Raw genomic sequence first — 25686 nt, 5'->3', positions numbered from 1 at the left:
AGACTGTAATTGTTGGAAGCAGGATTTGAACTTAAGACTTCTGATTCCAGACTGAATATTTTTGCCATTGTATCATGAATGCTAAACCATTGCAATTTAGGGGCAATGGAATGACATCTATTTTTTACCATTATCACTGATGACTATGGCAGCACCATTCCAAAAGGATTGGAAAAAGAAGTGGAGGGAGTTATTGTCTTAAATTTGTGAAATTGATTGGGTGCTTTAGAAAGAACCATTATATAATTTAGTACAACTTGATGGTTAGAGTCAGGAAGACTCATTGAACTGAATTCAAATCTGGCCTCAGACACTTACTAGCTGTGTGACCCTAGGCAAGTAACTTAATCCTGTTTGCCTCAGTTTCCTCATCTGTAAAATATGCTGGAAAAGAAAATGGCAAAACACTCCAGTATCTCTGTGAAGAAAACCACAAATGGGGTCATGAACAGTCTAACTAACATGGCTGAAATGACTTAACAACAACAAATTATACAAATTTAGTTAGCAATATGGGAGCTACAAAGCAATTTAAATGCTTATCAATTGTTACACAGCTGGGTACTTAAAACTTATTTTCAGTAGAATGGAACTAGTCCAGCAAAAGCATTCATTTCTAACAAATGTGTAGTCTGGGTATTAGAAAGGGTATATTTTTTGCTTTTTTCAGAGAATATGAGTAGAAAAATTTCACTTTTCTTTTTATTTCTTAAAAGTTCCATATGATATAAGGCATTTGTAAAATGAAGAATTTATAGCGTTCATTGAAGATGCAAAGGATGCTCCAGGATCTCCAGTACCTTGCTTGAGATATGTGAATTTATGGTTCTTATGGTGGTTGGGAGGAGTTAAAAGATTATGGCATTTGTAAAATGAAGAATTTATAGCATTCATTGAAGATGCAAAGGATGCTCCAGGATCTCCAATACCTTGCTTGAGATGTGTGTGAATTTATGGTTCTTATAGTGGTTGGGAAGAGTTAAAAGATTATGGAAGTTAGATTGGTAAGGTGGTATAGCAATCCAGTCACTTTATATTTAAGGAAACTGAAGCCCAGAGAGAAAGTAATTTTTCCTATGTATCTTATGCTTTCATAATTATGTTCATTATGATTATGATTCAAAGTTCGATTTCTAGATGATTCAAAATCTGTTCTCAATCAAAATCTAGTGGTTCTTCCTCTATACTAAAATATAGAGTGAAGTGGGAAGATTTACTGTCCTTCACTACTAACCCTCATGCTCTTTATTCTTTTGTTTCCTGCTTTGTCTATGCAGGCTTTACTCCTTGACTTCCTTGAAATCAACATCGGTCGAAGCCTGGAGATATGGTAGGTATATTTTGCTGACTCAGACATTCATCATTATGTTGCAAATCTTAAACCCTGGTATTTTGTAATGGATTATAGTAGACAATATCTTTTTTTTAAAAAATTGAAATATATATTATGATTGTTGGAATTCTAGTTAGATATGTTCATCAAATAAGATTAGCAAAATTAGAAATTCAATTTTTTCATAGCTAAATTGAATAACCAATAAGTCATTTGCATGATGAAATGAAATGGCAAGTTTATAGGATGTATGATTTTAGCCACTTCACTAAAAACAAATAAAAAAACAAACAAGAGAAACTAAATCTTTAAAAAAATCTTCATCTTACAAAGTAAGTTAAGCAGAAAAGAAAGTGTAAATATTTGTAACACATTCAGATGTAAATATTCCCTTGTTTTTTTAATAGATGATTGTGGTATAGTTTTTAGAATAAATAATAGTTAAGAACTGCACTTTACCTGTGGTGTGAAGCAGCATGAAATAATGAAAAGAACATTAAATTTATTGTCAGAGCTCTTGAATTCACATCCTGGATTTCAGGCAAGTTGTTTAATCTGACTGAATTTCAGTTTCACTGTCTGAAAAGTGAAGGTGCAGAACTAATCAAGGTATTCAACTTGGGGCCCCATGAACATGTTTTAAAGACTATATTTCCTTTTTTAAATTAAATTTTTTTAAAGGAGTGGAAATGGAATTTTTTTTTCTACCCACTTCTATTCCATTAGGAGAAAGAAAAAAAAAAAAAAAACAATGGTCATTGCATTGTTTAGAATTTTTATGACTTTCAGAAATATTTATTTTTGGAGTATTGTTGGTATTATATAAATTGTTCTCCTGGTTCTCTTAATTTCATTTCTAATCATTTCATAGAAGTGTTAAAAATTATTAGGTTTTATAATACTGGTGTTATAGTTATAAGATTCTTCTTTTGGTTCTATTCACTTCACACTGTATCAATTCATTAAATTCTTTCCATATCTCTTTGAAATCCTTTCTCTCATTTCTTATAGCACAATAATATTCCATTACTTTGACATATGGTAATTTCTTAGGCATCCCAAAAATGATGAGCATTGTCTTAGTTTCCAAATTTTTTTCCTATATCAGAAACTGCTAGTATATAGAACATTGGACAAGAGTCTGGAAAACCTTAGCTGAAATATAGCTTCAGATATTTATTAACTCTATTCTTGTAATCAAGTTATTTAATCTTTATTTGCCAGTTTTCTCAATTATAAAATGAAGATATTAATAGCACCTATAAGGGTAGTTATAAGGATCAAATGAGATGGTATTTTTAAAAAGTACTTAACACAGTGCCTTACTCCTGATAAGTGAGTGCACCTGATAAGTGCAACTTGATAAATGTTTATATTTCCTTCCTTTTACTATACTAGTTTTTTTTACATATAGGAACTTTTCTTTTCTATATTCTTTGGTCTTTTTGGGATATAGACCAAGCAGTAGTATAGCTGGATCAAAAGATATATTTTCTATGCATTTCAGTATAATGGTTTTTCCTTTGTAATCTTACATATATTATTTTATACATTTAAAAAACATTATTTAAAGCAGTCCATAGGCTTCAGCAGAGTGCCAAAGGGGTCTGCAAAACAGATTATTATCTGATGATAATAAAGTTAATCTTGAGTGTTAATTTCTAGACTGAGTGGGTTTTCTTTCCCTTTACCTCAGGAGACTCATCTATAGGTTTATTCTATTTATATCCATCTTGAAAATAGACTCAATAAATATTAATCCATCTCCTAGTATGTATAGAACACTAGCTGGGAGCTAAGGGAAAGATAGAGATAAAATACAACCTATTTGAGCTCACAAAGTAGGTGGATATGGCATTTTTAGAATCATGGACCTTTAAGAGCTAGGAGAGACCTTGGAACTCAATTAGTCTAATTTGCATATTTTCTAAATGAGAAAATTGAGGGCCAAGTTGATAGGAAGTAACAGATTTGGGATTTTTTGACTCCAAATTCAACATTATTTCAACACTTACATATTTGCCTAGAGATAGAAAAAAAATTGCAAATCAGTTTGGAGGAAGAGATGATTAGTCAAAATAAACTGGGAAATAAATTCTGCCTCAATTCTCCTGATAAAAACCCATGATAACATGTGCCAACACCGTGAAAATCTTGTTGTTTCTTAGTATTTTTAAGTCATGTCTGACTCCGGGACTCCATTTGGGGTTTTCGTGGCAAAAATACTGGAGTGGTTTTTCATTTTTTTTTTTTTTCTTTAGCTCGTTTTACAGATGAGACAAATAGGGTTACTTGCCCAACTAGTAAATATTTGAGGCCAGATTTGAACTCAGGAAGATGAATCTTCCTGACTCCAGGCCTGATATTCAAATCACTATACAATTTAGCTGCCCACCATAACATTTAGTGAGCGTCACTAAAATGTTTCTAAGCCATGTTTGATGATCTATGTATTTTAAACCATTTCTTATGCAACAAAATTTTCTTAAATTATTTTGTAGTGGAAAGATGATTGAATTGAAAGTCAGAAGGTTTATATTTTACTCATTGTAAAAAAGAGGCAGATGTAAACTGAAATGATTTATTGGATTCAGAATCCATTGAATTACCAGATTGCTAGTCAAATTCCTCTTTGTATATCAGACTATCAGAGTTAATGAAGTATTCCTTAAAGAAATAGAAAAAAAGGCTTTGTGGTGAAGACTAAGAAAAATATTGTACTAAAGTGGCAGTAGCAAATTCTGACATATCTTCAGATTTTGGAGTGAGTTAAAAAAAAATACTACTGAATGTTTGAAGCTAAAAAACAAATCCAAAACCCTTTCTAAAGAATAGGATGTTGGACACTTTTAGGAAGAAGTGAACATTTAATAAATGCCTACTATGTGCCGGGCACTGGGCTGAGTACAAATATCTAATTTGCTCCTCCCCAAACCCTGAGATATAGGTGCTATTATTATTCCCATTTTATAGTTGAAAAAATTGAAATACATAGAAGTTGATGACTTGATTTGAATAGATTTGAGAATCCACAAATATAGAGGTGATAATTAAACCCATAGAGACTCAAGAGCTCACTAACTAAAATAATATAAAGGGAGAAGTGTGGGACACTTGGACTTATTTGGTATAAGGTGAAATTTCAGAAAAGGAGACTGGAGATCAGTTAAGTTGAAAAGAAAACTAGGGGAGACTGATATTCTAAAAAACTGACCAACTGATGTGTAGCATGTTGCGAAGTCATGTTGCTATATTTCATTTCCATTTGGAAATTTTTGTAGTTGTGGAACATTATTATTTCTCAATATGTCAATAGTTTTATCAGACTTCATCAAAGTCTCTGGAAATAAAGTCTCTCCAACTTTTTTGGGGGGGATATTTTATAATATGATGGAAATATTTTGATCTTACAATCTCACTTGACTATTCTGATAATAATTTTTATAAAACTTTGTATTAAAAAGTGATTTTCATCAGTAAAATCACATTCTTTTCCCAATCTTTTATTTATCATATTTTGTATTTATTTATAATGAGTTCTTTTTCTTCATAGAAACAGCTAGCAACTATTCCCTGCCTCCTTGCCCACCCCGACCCCGCCGCTATTTTTTAACATCAAGAAGTCTGGGTCTCATTGTAGAGAATCAAATTCTTCATTTGCCATTTTTTCCTGACAATTTACTTGGACGTTTGGCAGCAATGTTTGTCAGTTCTTCGTATTGACTTTTATTTTTGACTACACTTGCCTTTTTATTTTGGTGTGATTAATCCTGTTTTGTTATGGGCTTGAATGATCCTTTAAATGCTTGACTTCCCTTCGCCATCTGCTGCTGCAGTATCTCTAACAGTCATTGAAGTATGCTCTTTAAGACGGACAACTTTTGCCTGTTCCCTTGGAGTAATAACTTTTTTAAAATGACAGAATTTAAAGCATATTAAAAGACATCAGTGAAAACAATGTATTACATAAAATCCAGCATTCTGCTCATAAAGAACTATAGGTGGGGAAGTTAGGGTGAGACAGTGGATAAAATGCTGGGCCTGGAGTCAAGCAGATGTGAGCTCAAATTTGGCTTCAGATGCTAACTGGGTGAACCTAGGCAAGCCACTGAATAGTTTTCTACCTTAATTTCCTTAACTATAAAACGAAAATCAAATAGAACTTTCCTCAAAGAATCAAGTGAGATTGTATTTATGAAATGCTTTGTATAGTGCCTGGCACATAGCAGGTGATATAAAAATTATTTCTCCCCCTTGCCCCTCATCCAGTCTAGTTTTAGCTTATCAAGTTTAGTTGTTCTGAAACATTTTAGTGTCAGTAGAATATTACACACATGACTATTATTGACACAAATGAAACCACATCATAGATATTACTTCCCTAAGTAATTCATATAAAACTGTGTGCATGTATAATATATATATGTATATAAATATATACATATGCATATTTTTTGAAAAATATGTCTCTAAATAGTATATGTAGCAAGGTTATAGAAGGATCAACTGTGATGGACTTGGCTCTTTTCAATGATGAGGTGATTCAGATCCCTTTCAATAGACTTATAATGGAGAGAACGATTTGCATCCAGAAAGTGCACTATGAGGACTGAATGTTGTTTGCTTGCTTTTTTCCTTTCTTGTTTTTTCTTTTTGATCTGATTTTTCTTGTGTAGCATGATAGATATGGAAATGTTTAGAATAATTATCCATGTTTAATCTATACTGAATTACTTGCTGTCTAGGAGAGGGGGATGAGGGAAAGGAAGGGAGAAAAATTTGGGACACAAGTTTTTGCAAGGGAAAATGATGAAAACTATCTTTGTAAGTATTTTGAAAATAAAATGCTATTATTATTTTTTTAAATAACTTTTTATTGACAGAACCCATGCCAGGGTAATTTTTTTTTTACAACATTATCCCTTGTACTACTTCTGTTCCGATTTTCCCCTTCCTTCCTCCACCCCTTCCCCCAGATGGCAAATAGTCCTATACATGTTAAATATGTCATAGTATATCCTAGCTACAATATATGTGTGCAGAACCGAACAGTTCTCTTGTTGCACAGGGAGAATTGGATTCAGAAGGTATAAATAATCGGGGAAGAAAAACAAAAATGCAAGCAGTTTATATTCATTTCCCCATGTTCTTTCTTTGAGTGTAGCTGTTTCTGTCCATCATTGATCATTTGAAACTGATTTAGATCTTTTCTTTGTCAAGAAATCCACTTCTATCAGAATACATCCTCAAACAGTATCGTTGTTGAGGTATATAATGATCTCCTGGTTCTGCTCATTTCACTCAGCATCAGTTCATGTAAGTCTCTCCAGGCCTCTCTGTATTCATCCTGCTGGTCATTTCTTACAGATAAAATGCTATTATTAAAAAAAGAGTCTCTATATGTTTGTCTATCTGTCTCTACCTATGTCTTTCTATTTCTCTATTTCTCCAAAAAAAATGTTGAGTTTGGAATAGATGAAGTTGAAGTGTAAGATCTCACTTAGTTCTAAATTCTACCTTTCCCTGAATAGTCTCCTGGGTTTTATTGTGTCAGGATGGTTCTGCCTTCTTTTTAATATCTTGCTATTTGATTTTCATGAGCATCTGTGTTTTTCAGGTATCATTCTAAAATGTAGGCAGAAGCTAACTAGAATCAGACAGGTAAGAGTTGGCACTGGGAAGGTAGACAGAAATCTAGGCTGGAGAGAGGCTCAAGTTTTCAGACTCAATATTGCAAGATACCAGAAACGTTATTAAGCACTTCTTTTTGCTAAGTTCAATGTTGGTTGGTGGAGGTGCAGTGATAATAAAAAGGGAGGATCATTTGTATATTGGAGTAAGTTTTGTAATGTGCTCCATATACATAATCTCATTTGGTGTTCACAACCACCCGATGGAGTGCTAAGTATAACACGTTAGTCAACAAATATTTATCACTTAATTACTAAAGTTAAGCAGTGAGGATACAAAGAAAGAAAAAATGATTTTTTGCTATCAGCTTATATTGCATATAAGTAACTATATACACACACAATGGAAATGAAAGATAACTTCAGAGGGAAAGTAGTAGCAGGAGTATTTGTGTAGAGGGGAATGGAGGTCTGGGAAAGATCTCCTACAGAAGATGGAGTTTGAGCTGCATTTTGAAAGAAGCTGCCCCAGTGGGGCAGTGGATAGAGTGTTAGACTTGAAGTCTGGAGGACCTGAGTTCATATGTGATCTCAGAGACTTAGTAGCTATGTGACCTTGGGCAGGTCATTTAACCCTGTTTAACTCAGTTTCCTCATCTATAAAATGAGCTATAGAAAGAAGTGACAAACTAGTAATTTTGCCAAGAAAACGCTACAGAGGGTCACAAAGAGTCAGACATGACTGAAAACAATTGGATACCATTGTAGAGATGCTTAGAGGCAGGAAGGATCACATTTTAGGAAGGGGGTGAAAAAGCAGGGTGGAGAGACAGAGGATTGTTTGAGAGGAACAGCTTGAAGGTCAGTGTCATTGGGTTATACAAGGGAGTACAGAGTAAGAAAACTGGGAAGGTAGGAAAAGGCCCAGTGGTACAACAGGTCTTTAAATGCCAGAGGATTTTGTTTTATCATGGAGATAAAATGGAGCCTTTGACATTTATTTTAGGAAGAATGACATGATTACTGTTGTACTTTAGGGAAATCACTTTGGCAGCCGATAAGATGGAATCAGTGGGGAGAGATTTGAGACAGGGAGACTCATAAGAAGTTTCTTGTAGTTTAAGCATGAGATGATGAGTTCTTGAATTAGGGCAACAGCTATGTCAGTGGAGAGAAAGGGATATATATGAGGCATCTGCAAAGGTAAAAATGACAAGATTTGGCAACCAATTATATTTGTGGGATGACTGTGGGTAAGAGGTTAAGGATGATTATTGGTTAAGAATGATGCTGACATTGTGGACCTACATTATTAGGAAAATGATTGTGTTATTGACAGTAATTGAGAAGTTAGGAAGAAAGGACATTTTGTGAGAAAGAAAGTGTTTTGGACATGTTCAGTTTAAGATGTATATCAGACAGCTCAAGGTGTCTAGAAAGGTGATTAGTGATATAAGACTGAGTTCAAAAGAAAGGTTAGGGCTGGATACATAGATCTGGAAATCATTTGATTAGAAATAATAATTGAATCTATAATAGCTAATGAGATCACCAACTGAAATAGCTTAAAGAGAGAAGAAGGTCTTGGATAGAATATTGGTGGGCAATTCTGGTCAACAGGTATGCTTTACGTGAAAATTCAGCAATAGAGACTGACCGGTGCTCAGACAGGTAGCAGGAGAACCAGGTGAGAATACTGTTACAGAAATCTAGAGAGGAGAGAGTATCAAAGAGAAGAGGGTGATTTACAGTGTCAGAGGTCAAGGTGGATAAGGATTGAGAAAAGGCAACTTTTTTCCCCTCTATTTTACAGATGGTGAAAATGTAGTTGTGAGAGATTAGTAACTTGTTTTGATTCCCCTCAGTTCTTGACTCCAAATCTAGTAAAAATAAAAATGGACTTAGTCCAAGTCATTAAGTGATCTAGAATTCAGGGAGCCTTTATCCAGACTCCCTGAATTCCAGATCACTTAATGACTTGGACTAAGTTAATTTGCCATGTCTGTATTCAGGGGCAAGGTGAAAGTGTCAGTCTGTTATGCCAGTTTTTTGATGAAAACAGAGTTTCAGTGAGTCCATAACACAGAAACCAGTAAAAAATCCAAGTGGTCTGCACAAATAGGGAGGCAAACCAGGCCTGCTATCTAGTAGGCAGAATCCCAGAGAGGCTAGTTTTAGATAGGGAGGCCAATCTTTAATGTCCTGGACTTCAGCCCACGTCTATATGGACAGGTACACAGAAAGTTCCTCATGCAGGTCAGATTTCAGGGTCCTAGGGTTCAGTATGGGCAAGAAGGAAGAAATATGGAGCTTATTCCACATGCACAGCACAATAGGATTTCTTCCCTATTTTCTCTCCTAAGCTCATACAACCTGCTTGGTAACAGGTAAGGGATGTTTGTCTATGATGACCCTCATATTCTTGTGCAATGCTGAGTGGCAAACTGAGTAGCCAGACCTTGCAGTCTGAGTGAGGCAGGTTTCCATTGGTGCTCCTGATTGTAATTGTAAGGGAACTCACCTTAGTGAGGAAAAGAGGAATTCTTTGTGTTACTTCGGCACTCAGAAGTGAAAAGGGGCTGAATCCTGATTTTAATGTGCGGGCTGTTAGGGAATCAAGAACAAGCAAGCTTTAGAAGTCAATGCAGGTAGAGGGTCAGGAATCCAGAAGGGCAGTCAAGGTAGAGAAAATGGCATCAGAAACAGAACCAACCAAGAGAGATCCCCTATAAATATGGCTTCTCTCTGTACACTAACATTTGCTTATTGTCGCCAGAAATGTCTATCTGAAGTTAAGTGGTTAACTACTGACAGAGGTCGAAAAAACAACTTTTATTAATACTGCTAATTTTAATTGATGGTTTGTCACAAAATGTGCATCTGAGGCAAAAGTGTACAGTTATGATTTATTTTCTTTTGTGAATTGAAGGATAATAAGTCAGAAAAAACATAGATACAGATTGATTTTTTTTAAAGTAGCAGAATAGGCAGAAGTTGGTAAAATGTATGAGTTAAAGGATTGGGCTGTCATGGGGATTCTGTTCTTGGTACCCTTGAGTTGCTGTGCAAAACAGAGATGCGGAGCTTGCTCAAGTCCTGATTAGGAAAAGCGTCTTCAAATCAGATTAGGCTGCTGGTAGTCATTAGAGGGAAGAGTTGCCATCTGTGGAGATACTGAAATCCTGAAACATCTTCCAATCCCACTATGATTAAACAAGGCAGTGCAATTGGACTGTGTTTTCAGAAGCAAACTCTTTTATCTGTCTTGGTGTGCCACTTTGTGCAGTATTAAATAACCAAACCATTTACTTTGATAACCATTTGTATTAGAGCCACAATGATGTATAGCATCAAACAGTATGAATAGTAAGGGGGAAAGATGCTTAGGTATTATGTTTTCTTTTTGTAATGAATATTCTGAACAAACATTATCTCAGGATTTATTACATGGAAGAAGTGCCAACCATCTTGTCTTTAAGCAGCATAATGGAAATTATTTTTTAACATAAGGAAATGAGAATTTCTGGTTGTCAGGTCTTAGCAGTGGGTGAGAAATGCTTGTGTATTAGAGACATTCTTTCTATGAATGTGACACAAAGACAGAAAAATTATACAAAAGAAGCTCTAATTAGAAAGATACTTGAACTTCTAACCCTGCAACTCAGCAGATTTGGTTTTGATCACCATCCAACCAAAATGAGCGCTGACTGGTGATTAGCATCAGCTCAGATTAAGTTAATTGGCTTTAGTTAATCCCTAGGCAGACACTCATTTGGAATAAACCTGAAAGTGTTTCTTTCATTGCACAAAATGAACTAGTTACATGACCAATGAAATATATGTACATTAACTAACACTGAAATTCTTTAAAAACCAACCAATCAACCCCATCCAAAAAATTCAACAAATTTTAAAACAAGATTTCAATTGCTGGTGAGTATAGAAATACCTTTTATTTTTCTGAACTAAGATTTTTTTTTAGCTAGTTTCATGGAGTTTTTTTTTTTCAGTTTCTATTTTATTATTGCTATATCTTTGTATTGAATATAAAACTATTATCATGCTATGAAATGGTAAATAAATTGTATACAGTATTCCAACAATGCTAACAATGTGGTATCATTGAGAATATAAAGAGTAATGGGAATATTCTAGTAATCTTTCTTGGTTTGTATTTTAGAAAAAATTAGATAAATTAAGTTTGCTCAAATGAAGTTGAGTTGAAATAAGGTATTTAGCATATTATCACGCATGAAATAATCTTTCAATTTCTTTTCTATTAAATGTTTGAAGTATAATTAGGGATGACAAGCTAGACCTTATCTTCTTTTCAGTTTTAGATTTCCTATATATATAAGTTGCTTTAATTTATTACTACCTAATAAAAATAATGAAATGTTATATCTTAAACAGCCTGCCATTTGCCTAATCATATGAATTACAGGAAGATAAAAAAATCTGATAGAGATAGTTATTTAGCTTTCTGAAAGATGTTTTGTGGAGTCAAAACTTCCATTTTAATGACCATAGTGAATAAATGGATTTTTGAAAAAATGCTCCATTTATTATTTTTAAAACTCTAATGTTAGACAATGAATTAACTAAAAAGGCAACTATAGGCATGGAAGGTGGAATAGGTTTGGTTGTTATTGTTGATTTAGACTAATGGGGTATACTAAACAGTCATTTGCATTACTTCTGTGTCAAGTTAGTTCCAAATGTATTTTTATGAATATGTGTATGTATGTATGCACATATATATTTACATATTGTGAGAGAAAGAAAGAGAAGAGGAGAGGGGGAAAGGATAGAGGGATAGGGGATAGGGGAAGGGATGGAGGGAGAGGGAGAGAGAGGAGAGAATGGGAAAAGGAGAGGGAGAGGGATCGGTGTATTGGAGAAGGTTACTATTTTAGTGGTATTGAGATTTGCTGACAAAACAAACAAACAAACAAACAAAACAAGCCCTTTCTATCAATGTAGAACAATTTATAGTCGTAAGTCATTTCATCTGGGAGAACTAATCAACATACAGTTTGTATGATTCCCTCATGCTTTGAACAAAGGTAAGGAGGGGAGAGGAAAAAAACCAAGCATTTATTAGGCACGCTATGTAGCAGACACTGTGCTAAGAGCTTTATAAATATTATCTCATTTGAACAAAGGTATTTTAGTCAACTCTTTAGTCAGTATGTCATTTGCCTTTTGCATAGATGAATCAGTAAACATTTTTAAATGTCTCCTATATGGGCTAACTAGTGTTGGTGATGCAAAAAAAGAGGCAAAAGTCAGTACTTGCCTGAAAGAGCCTATAATCTAATGAAGGAGACAAAGCAAGCTAAATGAAGAAAAAATAGAAATAATTAAGGAAAGGCACTGGGAATGAGAACAAGTGGAGAAGGCTTCCAGTAAAAGATACAATTTTAGTTGGGATTTAAAGGAAATCAGAGAGGGAGGAGAGTGAGCATCCCAGACATAGGGGATAACTAAAGAAAATGTCTGGAGTTAAGTGATGGAATATTTTTCGTGAGATGGAGTATCATGGAACTACCAGAAGGCCAGTGTTACTGGACCAAAGAGTATGTGTTTCAGAATAAGGTATAATTCTACCAGAAAGGTTGGAGGGGGGTTAGGGTATGAAGATCTTTCAGTGTCAAAAAGAACATTTTATATTTGAACCCAGAGGCAATAGGGATCCACTAAATTTATGAAGAAATGGAATGATATGATCTAACTTTAAGAAAATCACTTTAATGGCTGAATGGAAGATGGATTAGAATGGGGCAAATTTAAGAGATGTTACAAAGGTAAAATCTACAAGTTTTGGCAACAATTTGTATATAAGGGGGTCAGAGATAGTAAGAAAGCTAGGGTGATTTCTAGGTTGTGAACCTGACAAACTGAGAGGATGGTATTGCCTTCTATAATACTAGGAAAGATATGGGAATGAAGGTGGTTTAGGGGGAAATAAACACATATCCATATATATATATATATTTTTCATAACACATATATATACATGTATCTCTATATATATATGCAATAAAATTAAACAATGCAAAAGTGAGTACATAATAAATACATAAATGTATATATGATCATGCTGTGCATATATGTGTACAGATAGAGATATTATTTATGTGACATTTATATGTGTGTATATATATATATACACACATATATATGTATGGATATACATCTTTACATACCTAGCTATATAAATTTTGAAGTACAAAGAGTTCATCACTTAAAATCAATAGAAATAAATATTAAGGAATATTACACATCATTTTATTTTTCTTGAAAACTCTTTTTATGTTTATCATTATTATTTTTTGATATTGAGTCTTCCTATCTTATCCTGGGCACAAAATCTTTGACTTTTCCCATTTTTCATCTAGACTAATTTTCCTGTTCTTAGGCAGCTTGGTGACTCCTTGGTCCCAAGGGCTCACCAAGTTGGTGCCAGATTTATTGTAGACATTGGCTCAGAACACCCAACTGCAAGCCCTTCATCAGCCTTGGTGTTCCTCAGTAGCAGGGAGATTACAAGGTTTGTCACCACACCTGGCCATATTCTACCTACCTTTTTGCTAAATTGGATTCTGAACTGTTCCCTGACTTTATTTTCTACTTTTCTATCTCTGTTCATTTATTAAGGACATACTCTCTTTATATCTTTGTTTATAGAAATCCTTCTATTTTTTAAAGTCCCCCCCAAGGTGTCATCTCCCATTTGTGTCAAGGTTATACCCTTCCTCAATTAGTATGTAAACCCCTTAAGAACGGGGAGTATATTGGTACCTAGCACAGTGTCCTGAATGTGTGAGTACATCACATTTATTGAATTGAATTAATGTATGTTCTATCATGCTATTCTGTCAGTTTATAGAATGAAAAGCATATTGTAACTAAGAAAAATGGATGATTACAAGATAGGAGCAAGAGATGATTGATTAGTGATAGCTCTCATGGCAGAAGAGAAAGCTGTACAGCACATTAGAGACATGGCCAGGGCACTCAGGAGAGTACAAAGCAGAATTGACATTAGCATGAATTATTCTTCCTTTTTGGATAATCTTTATTTCCTATAAATGTATAGGAGAAATGTGTGACTAAATGAGGACATACACTGACCCACTGCTTATGGAAGTATTTAGCTTGCCCTGTATCAGAGCATAATAGCTTAACACATTATTCTTTCAGAGTCCTATTTATCCCAACTGATTTACCAGTGTTAACTCCTTAATCTCCACTAGAGTTCAGTAGCAGAGGATAATAAGCATATCTTTTAGTTAGATTTCAAAAACCTCTACTGGCTAAAGGAACAGAAGATGCAGTGATGTATTTATAAATGTAAATTTAAATATGAACAGAAAAATGCCTCCCAGGTCCTACTACTGGGAGAAGAGAACCTATTAACATGGACACTGTGTAAATATCTGTTCAGATTGGATTTATCAATAAAGGATGATATGAATCTAAATGAATGATCTAAATGTGAATGGTTTATTATATTTTTATTATGACACAGATAAAGACCTCATCATTTCTATTTTATAGTTGGAAGAGTAAGTATTAGAGATTATGCAACCTGCTCAAGGTCAAATAAGGGTTTCTTATGGCAGGGATGAAAAAGGATTTCAATTTTGCTGACTCAACTCTACTATATCCTCTACCTTCTCCTCTCCTTCTCCTTTGTGCAGTTTTGCCTTTATTGTCTCAAGTACCATAATTGCTTTCATCCATCGGAAGAAAACATCTAATTTCTATTCTGATCTTTGAATACATTTTCCTAAGGAATATGCAGATAAAATTTGCAAATTATACTGGAGATATATGAAGGAATCTTAGATAACAGCTTGGATCTATTTAAGTGGGTGATTGGGGCCAGATTTACAGCAAGTTTTAAATTACAAATATACTTTTTTTTTTCATCTTCAGAATACTGATTACATTTATTCAATTGGTTCAGTTTTTCTTTAGAATTTATCCTTGTTTCCAAGCTGTGGAGAATGCTCACTGTTTCTTAAAACACCAGTAATTAAGGTGATTTAATACAACCCAAAATGCAATAAAATAGCATAAAACCAAAAAATACAACCCAGAATCAAACAAATCCTTTCACAATAGCTCACTTTTCAGTTCAGAGATTATGCTTTTATTAATTAGTGGAAATATTCTGAAGGCTTCCCAGTTCTTTGAAATTTGGTTTTGAAAATTATTGATAGGAGGACCTTATGCAACTTTTAACTATCATAATAGAAGAGGTATAACTGTCATGGTACAAGGTATAAGAGATAAAGCAGTGGGCTTGAGAGAAAATCCTACTTCAGACACTTAAAAGCTGTGCCATCCTCGATGAGTTACTTAGCTTCTCTGTGCCTCAGTTTCCTCATCTGTAAAATGGGGACAAGGAGAGGCTCTACCATGTAGAATTGCAAGGATTAAACAAGATAACAAATAAGCACTACTTGTTCAAATATTAGCTCTCATTATTGCTAGTATTACTATTTGTTTGAATTTTCTTTTTTTCCTCTTTTTTTTTCTTTAGATTCCAATCAAAATGAGTGAAACTCCTTCCACTAACTTTTCAATGATTCATGCTGCTTCATCTGAAGGCCAAGTTTCCTATGCTCGTCATTGCAATGTCATTCAACCAGTTGTGGCCAAAAGAATTAGTTTCTATAAGAGTGGAGACCCTCAGTTTAGTGGGATCCAGATGGTTGTCAACCCTCGCTCTTTCAAGACTTTTGATGCTTTGCTTGACAACTTGTCAAAGAAGGTCCCGTTGCCCTTTGGAGTCAGGAACATCAGCACCCCACGGGGTATCCATAGCATCACCAAGCTGGAGGACCTTGAGGATGGCAGGTCATACATCTGTTCCCACAGGAAAAAAATAAAACCCATTGACCTGGAGAAAGCTCGCCAGAAGCCCCTGCCCTGGCAGAGCAGTAGGCCTGTCAGTGCCCGTCGCCGAGCTGCGCAGATGGCCAGGGCAAAAGATTTTGGCCTGGGTTATCGAGAGCTTCCTGCAGTGGTTCAGACGCCCAGAAAGCTCTTAGTTTTCAAAAATGGTGATCCCCGGACCAGGCAGCCGATAATTCTGAGCAGGAAGATCACCCAGAACTTTGAGGCCTTTCTGGACCACCTGACTGAGCTCATGCAATACCCAGTTGTGAAGCTGTATACCACAGATGGAAGAAAGGTAAGAGCATACATTTGAGGAAACAACCATTTCTCCTCAGTGATAATGTAATTTATTCTTTTGGTTTCAGGAATGCTTGATCAATAAATCATTTAATGAATTATATGGGATTCATAAATCTCTTATTAGTACTGTACTTGGCCACAGGGATGGGCCCCTCCCACCAATCCCCCCAAAAAGAAATCATTCCTGCCCTCAAGGAAAACACATTTAACTAGAGGAACCATATTGATAACATTTAAGCTATAATAGCTGCTGTTGGATGGGACTAGAACTTTCGGGAGGGGAATTATCTTTGGTTTCCTTGAGCTTAAGTATATATAGGTATCTTTTTTGATGACTTTAGTATATAACTAGAAGAATATTTTATATAGCAGCTAGAGCTTTCTCTAGCTCAGAGTAGGGTGTAAAATGGGCAACACCTTGAATACTTGTTGGGGTTTGTGGTTGACAATGGGAAGCAGAGGACACATACATCATCTTGTATGTTATTATATCTTTCTAGCTATATCATAGGATCATCAGGAAGAGTGAATAGGCCATTTATTTCTTTCCTATTTGCATAATGAGAAATAGTTTATCTTCATAGAGGATTTGCTTTGGAGTCAGGAAGAACTGGGGTCAAGTTCTTTCTCTGGAATATATACTAGCCAGACATGGCCACATGGCCACATCACTTAATCCTGGCCCAGACAATTCTTCAAGCTTAAAGCTATAGAAGAAGTGATGGATAATAAGAATTTCCAATCTGGGAGTTCTATGTGCAGATGAAATCATAGATGCAAAGAAGAAAAAAAAATTGTTGAAAGCACCTGGAATTTTTACCCATGGCCTTAGAAGTTTAATAAATTCTTATTTCCTATAAAACTAGGAGATGTATTAAACTAATTGAATCAACAATAATAACACTAACAATAATATTAACATTTTATTTTTATATGGTATTTTAGGTTTACAAAATTCTTTACATACATGATGAGATTTAGTTTAGAATTGAAAATGACCATGTGGAAAGAATAAAATTTTCCTCATGTGTGGTAGTTGTGGATATACTTTCCACAATGCATATTGTTCTGCTGATGTGACCTTTTCTATTTCTTTGAGGTGCCCAGCCTACAGGCAGTTATACTGAGCTCCGGCGCTGTGGTGGCTGCAGGAAGAGAACCATTTAAGCCAGGAAATTATGACCTTCAGAAGTACCTGCTTTCTGATCATTTACCAAGGACCTCTAGACACATTTACCCCAAAGGACAAGCTAAACCACAAGGCAGAAGTAAGTCACTTAAAAAATAGAGCTTCTATTTCTATTCATAGTTTTTGACAGCAAAAGAAAGTACATGGTGAAATGGACTAAGTTCCTATTTTATAGTCAATAAAATGAAAAAGAAATGAAAATTGAAACATGTTTCTCATCCTAATCTGGTTAGCCCATATATTGAAATGTTTTTCATTGTATTTTTTGATCATGAAAAAAAGGTACCTGAAATAATATCATGTCCCCTCCTTTCTACACCGTGTGCCAGTTTCAATAAACCAACAGGTTGTGTGACATCTTGCTTCCAGGGGAAAGAAAATGTCATGTTTCCACCTAGTTGAACTCTGCAGTGATATTATAGCTTAGCCCAACATTATATAGTAAGTAGCATTTGCTTAGTTGAATAAGTGAATAGAGTCACTATAATTTATCTTTAATTCCATTCATTCCCAATTTTTGCAATCCAAGACTTATAAAACCACCTTTCATTAGTTTAGAGAAAAGATTCACAGTGTTCATTCTAGAGAAACAAAAACCTTGGGCTGCTGATAAGAAAATGCTATATAGTGGAATGGGTGCTATGTACAAATATATATATATATATATATATATATATATATATATATATATATATACACACTTACTATATAAACATACATACATATACATATAAACATAGATATATAGTGAATTCAGCTTGAACTGGTTCATAAGATCTAATTATTAAAGTTTCAATATGCTAATTTAAATTTCAAAAATCTTCAAATGTTACAAATTATTTTTTTGATGATTGTCTAGATTTAAGAATATGATGAAGAAAATGTTAATAATGAAGATTAAACTTAAAAGTATGTCTTATGCACATTTTTCTTCCTGGAGATATAGTTTAAGTATTTGCCATTGTAGTAATAGTTCTAGGGCACAGTGTTATTGGAGAAAGCTTTGGATAAATTATAGTTAGCTTTTTACAACTTTACCTTTTTATTTTCACCCCTTTTGGCCTTTTGAATATTCTATGTTTTGGGAGTGGTAGGTAGTGAATGCCTTAATTCTTAAGGAATTAATCTTTGTTTTGTTAGGTACAAAACTCTACTGATGTATATAGATCAATTCTTATATGTGGTCAGATTAGTACAATTTGACAGAAATGTATTTCCCATGTTTGTAGTAGAGGCATCTAAAAATTTTTAATTGAAGTAGAGGAAAAAATTCTCTTATAAAATCATTTATGAAAAAGAAAAAGTATATGTTGTAGAATGTATTTTATGGGTATAACTTATTAATGATGTAAGGACCATAGTACTACAGACAGAGCTAGGAGAGAGAAATCACTTTCTCCAACTCCTTCATTTTATAGTAAGGCACCTGAGACCCAAGAGTTTAAGTGATTTATATTATGGCCTTTATAGAATAGTGATGGAGCAAGGATTCAAACTCAGGTTCTCCGACCCAGGACTTAGCACAATCTCACACATTATAGGTGCTTAATAAATTCCTGTTGATTTATTTCCAAATACAGTGTTCTTTCCCCTCTACCAATTTGCCTCTATTAATGATAGAAAAATAGGGTCATACATATAAAGTAGTGTTGGAAATCTTTGGAAGAAATTAAGTTCTTAAATCTAAAGTATTATGCATTTTCACATGATCCCATAAAATGATTGAAATGATTGAATTGAAAAAACTGTATTTAAAAAATCCAAAGGAAATATATAGAGTCAAGGAGGCTCCATATTTTATTTGCATGTTATCCTAATGGGATAAGGGTCAGGTACATCTGCATGGATGCAGACCACATGCAATCTTTTTCTTTCTTTTTTTTTTCCTTTTCTTCCTTCCTTCTTTCTTTCCTTCCTTCTTTCTTCCTTCCTTCCTTCCTTCCTTCCTTCCTTCCTTCCTTCCTTCCTTCCTTCCTTCCTTCCTTCCTTCCTCCTTCCTTCCCTTCCTTTCTCTTTCCCTCCCTCCCTGTCTCCCTCCCTCTCTTCCTTCCTTCCTCTCTCCTCCATTCCCTCCCTCCCCCCTTCCTTCCCTTCCTCCCTCTCCCTTCCCTCCCCCCTTCCTTCCTTCCTCTCTCTCCTTCCCTCCCCCCTCTCCCCTCTCTCCCTTTCTCTCTCTCCCTTCCTTCCTTCTTTCCTTCTTTCCTTCCTTCCTTCCTTCCTTCCTTCCTTCCTTCCTTCCTTCCTTCCTTCCTTCCTTCCTTCCTTCCTTCCTTCCTTCCTTCCTCCTTTCTTTCTTCCCTCCCTCCCTCCTCCTCTTTTCCTCTCTTTCTCCCTCCCTCCTTCCTTCCCTTCCTTCCTCCTCTTTTTCCCTCTTTTCCTCTCTCCTTCCCTTCCTCCCTGCCCTCTTCCCCTCTTTCCCCCCTCTTTCCCTCCCTCCCTCTCTCTCCCACCCTGCTCTCTCTTTCTTTTGTTTTAAAGAATACTTTCAAGGAAATAAATTCCAGGTCTCTCTTTCTTTCCATAATGCCACAGTTTATAGTAATTTCTGCCTATGTTTGCAATAAAAAAGGACCCGAGGCTGAGTTCCTAAACACCGAGAGAATCTGCTCAACTTAAACACTAGCTATAGGTAGCAGTATGCCACTGAAAAGGCCAAAAAGCATCTACTGATACCCTAAAATGATGACATAAAGACCAGTGAGTATTTGAAGATTATAGAATTTAATTGAAGAGTCATTTGACAATTAAAAACAATAACAGAATAAAATAAATGTGCTCTGGATCCCAGTTTTGCTCCTGGCTTTGCTGGAGATATTTGTGTTGTCTTAGTTAGTCAAAGGGTGTTCTTTTTGTAATGGAACACTGAATCTAAGAGATTCTACATACTTCTTTTCAAAGAAATTTCATTTCTGAAGGAGTTACTCTCAAGACTATCTTTTGAAATGAATATAAAGGTGATTGCTAAAACTGATACAAAAATAAGGAGGGGGCAGAAAAATTCACATGAAATTTATTTTTTTATAGCAAGTATACAAAACTAAAAAATAAATTTAAAAAATGGAATTGATTGACTTGAAGAGAAATAGATGCTAGGATGATTATAGTGATGATAATAAGGACAGCAACTGGTCCTATGACTTTATGTATATAGGAAATTTCCAAATAGGGAAGCCTTTTCTATCTATGCAACTCAACATCTTTTGTACAATCCACAGTTTTAGAGAGGTTAAGTTACATGTCCATAGCTTGTATGTAGTAAATATGGAAATTGAATCCTGCTGGTCCTAGACTTGTAGCAAACTATGTATCTATACACTATGCTCCATTGCTTCATGTGATAAAAATAACAAGTTTATGTAGCACTTTGAGGTTTGCAATGCATTTTATTGAAATATTTCTCTTATTGAAATATCCTCACAGCAACCCTGTGAAATAAGTGCTATAGTTATTATCATCCTAACTATATGAGTCAGTGTTCTAGGCAACTCTTTATCACTAATGAAGATGAAATTAAAGAAATTGTAAGGAGTTATTCTGCCAAATTATATGCCCAATTTAATTGAAATGGAAGAATATTTACAAAAGCGTAAGTTGCCTAGATTACATTTGCTTGTATTCTAAATGTGTACAGGTCTTTTACATTATTTCCTAATTTTTATAGCTGCATTGTACAGAAATTCAGTTTATTTTTTCTCTCAGAATGATTGTTACTTTGTGATGCACAACTCATGGTTGCCATATATTGTTTGCTTTTATTCCTGACAAGAATTTTCTATGTGAGAAATATGTGTTATGCAGCCAACTTAATAAGAAAAGTTGAAAAGTGGGGAAAAAAAGAGCAAGTAAGGAATATTGACCTTAGATGGCAGAATAAATTGCTGACTTGCTTTGGCAGAAGAAGTTTCCTCATTGGGAATTTCCTTTACTAATGAAATCACAGGTTTGGTTCAAGAAATAGTATTAAGAACAACATTGCATATTTTATGTGTGAGAGTTAAAAATGTCCAATGGATTTGTGATTTATGAGGGAACAATTTACGAATATGGTGGAATATGGAAGCCTTATCCAGAGTACATGGCCATGGCCCATATGGGACCAATCTAAAATGAGCTGTGCTGTCATTATGAAAAAAAAATTGAAAATTTATATTTATATTTTACCCATTATCTAATTTTATTTGAGATATTTTTATATTCTCCTCTATTAATTGGTTTGTTTTTCTGTTTTTTCCTCTACCTTTTTCTTTTGCTGCCTCTCTCCATTTGGATTCTTTGTCTTCTTCACCTCTGCACATTGTGGTGATTTTGGGTGACATTTACTCTTGAAATCTTGAAAGTGATTATCCGCAGACCTTCCAGTCCAAGGTCTCAGATTTATTCTGTTTCTTCTGACAAAATTTATAGTAATGATAATAATTCAGACTGCTCTCTTGACCATGATAATGACTTGGGCTTGGAAAAAAATGATTCTCAGGCTTGTGAGGTCATATCAATACTACCTTCTGAAGATGACATTGAAAAATCAATTCTTGTTAATCAAGATGGCACTATGACTGTTGAGATGAAAGTTCGATTCAAGATAAAAGAAGAAGAGACTCTAAAATGGACAACTACTGTCAGTAGAGTCGGTCTTCCTAATAATGACAAAAAGAGTGAGACATGTAGTTTTTTGGCCAGGACAGAAGATCAGTCACCTGCTATAGAAATTTCCACATGTACCAATTCTACAGATGTCCCATCCTTGGAAAAATGTGAAAATGAAGAGGAGAGCTTGACAAAAGAAAGAAACCCTCAAGTGACAGGCAGAGAATGTGACATTTATAATGATACTGTTTGGGAGGACACCCTTGTGAACACAGATATTGGTGAGATGCCTCGAGATCAAGTCAAACATCATTTTCATCGGCCCCCAACACCTGGTCCGAGAAGAGTACGGCAAAAGAAGTCTCTATTAGAGAGCATCACTTTGGTATCTGAAACAGAAGTTGAAGAAAAGATGATTGGGCAATTTTCCTATAGTGAAGAAAGACAAGATGGAGAAAGCAAATCTGAATATCACATGTTCACACATTCTAGCAGTAAAATGTCATCAGTGACTAACAAACCAAAGCTTTCTGAGTTCAATAGTGATAATTCACTGAAATCTTCTCTAGAAAGCAAAGCTGAAGATAGGATGCTTTTGTCTAGACCCCAAAGTGGTAGCCTCATAGAAATTACAAGTCAAAAGACTTTGGAGGTGAACCAAATTGATAGTTTGTCACAAACTGTCCAGGATAAATCAGTAATAGAGGAAGGTATACCTTGTGTGAAGAACTTTATATCTTATGATGCAATAAATGACAGGATTAGACCTTTTACAGCAGATGTTGCTCACTTTTGTGTTAGTGAGTCTGGAACTGAACTGTCCCATGGAGAAACTGTTTCTGAAATACCCACCTCAGTAGATCCCTCTCCTGTAATCACCAACATTGATAGATTAGTGAGTGAGTTTGCTCAGTGTGGGATAACAAGCACCCCTTCCAGTGAAAGGCTGATTTTACCCTTAGGATCTAGAAAGAAAAAGGGGAAAAAGTCTCAATTGCAAGTGGTAAATTCAGAACAGAGTCAACACAACAAGGAGAATGCAACAAAAAAAAATCTTAACAAGAATGAGAAAGTAGACTTCAACAGTGAAACTATCCAGGAAGACATGTCACAGAGCTCACACTGTACAGAAAGAACAGTGGTACTTCGGGTGGGAAGCAAGAAAGCAACCAATAGGACTGTCTATGCAAATAGTGTGTCTTCTAAAAGTAACCTAAACCTCTCAATTTCTAAGATACTCCCATCAATTAAATTCCTGGCTGCTAGAAGAGTCAAGGATAATGGACATGTTTTAGGTAAAGCAAAACACAAAGCAGTTAAAAAAATGAGCTTTCCAGGATCTACAAAAAAAGAAAGTAGTGTGGATAAAAAAGATTTTCCCCAGAATGACATTAAATATGGCAAAAATATTCTTGGTATCGAAGATGCACGTCACATACGTAATGTCAGGGACCAGGTCTCCAAGTCTTTGAATGCACAAAAGTCTGTGGCATCAGGGTACATGACAGGAACTGAAAGGAAAAATAGTTTTTCAAAAGTGACTAATTTAAACACATCTCTAAGAAACCAGAAAAAGCAAAAACTAAGTAAATTGAAGTCAGATGTTGCTGAAAATAAACAGCGTTCCAGAACCTGGGATCATTCATTCAGTTCTCTGAAAAAAGTTGATTTTCTAGATGATATTGCTCATCATTCTGTTCAGAATTACATACAGACTTGGTTGCAAAATGTATTTCCACCTCCTATTTTACCATCTGAGAAATTAACTCTAGTAAATAAACAGGAAGGGGACATGGAAAATTATTCTGGGGATTGTCTTCCTAATCTTATCCAAGCTGTTTCTGAAAAGGAAAGTGAAGCTATTATAGAAAACAAGACACAGACAACTTCAAATCCTCCCCTGGATGAATATAGTTTTGATGGAGTGGCAAATAAATCTCCCACTAAGCAGGATAATGTTGAAGAACTTGCCAAAGAAATCTGTGAAAGAGAGATTGAATCTCTGACTAATGCTTCCTTGGTATCTTTGGAAGAACAAGTTACACCCTCAGTCTTCCATGAGTATGAGATAAAGAACCAAACAGCTAATGAAGAGATTCACCATTCCACCAAAAATTCTGAGGTAGACATTGATCTCCAGGGAAAAAAGCCAGATTTTAAAAAACAAAGTGTGGAGGCAGAAGTTCAAGTTAGTGCTGGAGACACTAGTGTGATTATGAACAACATGCCAACGGATCTTTTTTCTGGCCTATTGCTTCACCAAATGCAAGCATTTGTTCTAAACCTTCAAAAAAATCAAAATGGAACTGTTAAAATACCCTACCCGCTTTTAGATTTTTCTTCTCTTTCTTCTCCCTTATATAGTTCATCCACTAACCTACTTTTAGCTTGGCTATTATTACTAAACCTAAAGGGAAGTTTGGATACAATTTGTCAAGGTGATAACTTCAACACGACCTCTAAGTCTTCAGAAATATTTACCTTGTTGGAATTTTTGAAGAATGTTGCCATTGTAGAAAAAGCTGATGATTTGGAAACTGCTGTTTCCCACTTGAAGGAGTCAGCCACAACTTGTTTAGGGCTCACTGGGAAAGAACAAATCCCCATGGATGTTTCTGGAAATTCATCTCCAGATGAAATTAAAAATGGAAATGAAAAGAACAAGGAAGTTTATGCTTCGTATGAAGGCAACTCTGTCGAGGACCATGGCACTGAAGATACCCCCATTTCCCCTGAAATCTCTGCTCTCAGCAATGCTTTTTCTCCCACTGAGAATTATGTTTTGGATCAGACTTGCTCTTTAGATGAGTCCTGTTTTCTGGAAGAAGACTTTTTCCATAATGGTGGCAAGGAAGAACGTGAGATCTGTACCTCTATGTCACCTTGCCCACCTGAAGAAGACTGTGTTATGAGTAAGATTTGTGTTCCAAATGACGTTTTAGATTCAGAGGAAAAAAATGACAACTTGGAATTGATTGAAGAATTAGAAAAGTTAGATAGATTACAAGAGGACCTCATTATGTCAGAGGAGCTAAATGATTTGCGTATTCATGAATTAGTGCCATTTCAAAATGAGAATATGGGGAGTTTAAGTAATTGTAGTCCTTTCCCAAATGAGACAATAATGGAGCCTAGTGAAAAGCAAGAAGAGATTCCTCTGGCAGAATTTCAAAATGGTGTGTTAAATGAATCTCAGGATAAAAATACAGATATGTCATTTGATAAGGAAGACTCAAGGACTTCTGAGGAACCAGGCTCAACACCAAAAAGTATGACTTCAGGGGAAAGAAATATTTCAGAACTAGAATCCTTTGAAGAGATAGAAAATCAGGACAAAACTAACTTTAATGTAGAGGAAAATGTAGAAGGAGGGCAAGCTAACTTGGGAGCAAGAGAGAAGATAACAAATAAAAATCCAGAATTAATTGCTTTGTCTGATGGCGGCGTTGTGGAAGAAGAAAAAAGGAATGATGAATATTGTGAGAAGAGATTGACTAAACTACCATCTTTAGACTTTTGTTATGATTCAAAGCAAAGTCCAGAAAAGGACACCCATAAAGGAGAAAATAATGTGCAAGTAAAAATGAAAATGATCAGTAGAAATCATTCGAATCCATCTCCTATATCTAGAAGATGTTTAAAAAGTCCAGTAACTTCTGATTTGTCAGACTATAGGCCAGATACTGAGAGTGAACCTACATATAAAACATCCAGTGACCTGACAAATGAAAGTGGGG

At 35.1% G+C, this 25686-nt stretch overlaps 1 protein-coding gene across 1 annotated transcript in view; it reads left to right on the top strand.

Annotated features, from left to right (window-relative positions):
• Nucleotides 1-15529: 15529 nt before the first annotated feature.
• The window catches only part of LOC127546725 (lipoxygenase homology domain-containing protein 1-like), a 407210-nt gene continuing 397053 nt past the window's right edge, over nucleotides 15530-25686 (top strand). The window contains exons 1-3 of the mRNA XM_051973697.1: nucleotides 15530-16171; nucleotides 17276-17444; nucleotides 17502-17504. Coding sequence (XP_051829657.1) covers nucleotides 15530-16171; nucleotides 17276-17444; nucleotides 17502-17504 — 814 coding nt within the window. The remainder of the gene's footprint in view (nucleotides 16172-17275; nucleotides 17445-17501; nucleotides 17505-25686) is intronic.

The sequence above is a fragment of the Antechinus flavipes genome, chromosome 1 (genome assembly GCF_016432865.1).
Source record: "Antechinus flavipes isolate AdamAnt ecotype Samford, QLD, Australia chromosome 1, AdamAnt_v2, whole genome shotgun sequence".
Taxonomy (NCBI): Eukaryota; Metazoa; Chordata; class Mammalia; order Dasyuromorphia; family Dasyuridae; genus Antechinus; species Antechinus flavipes.
This window is presented reverse-complemented; position numbering and strand designations above follow the sequence as displayed.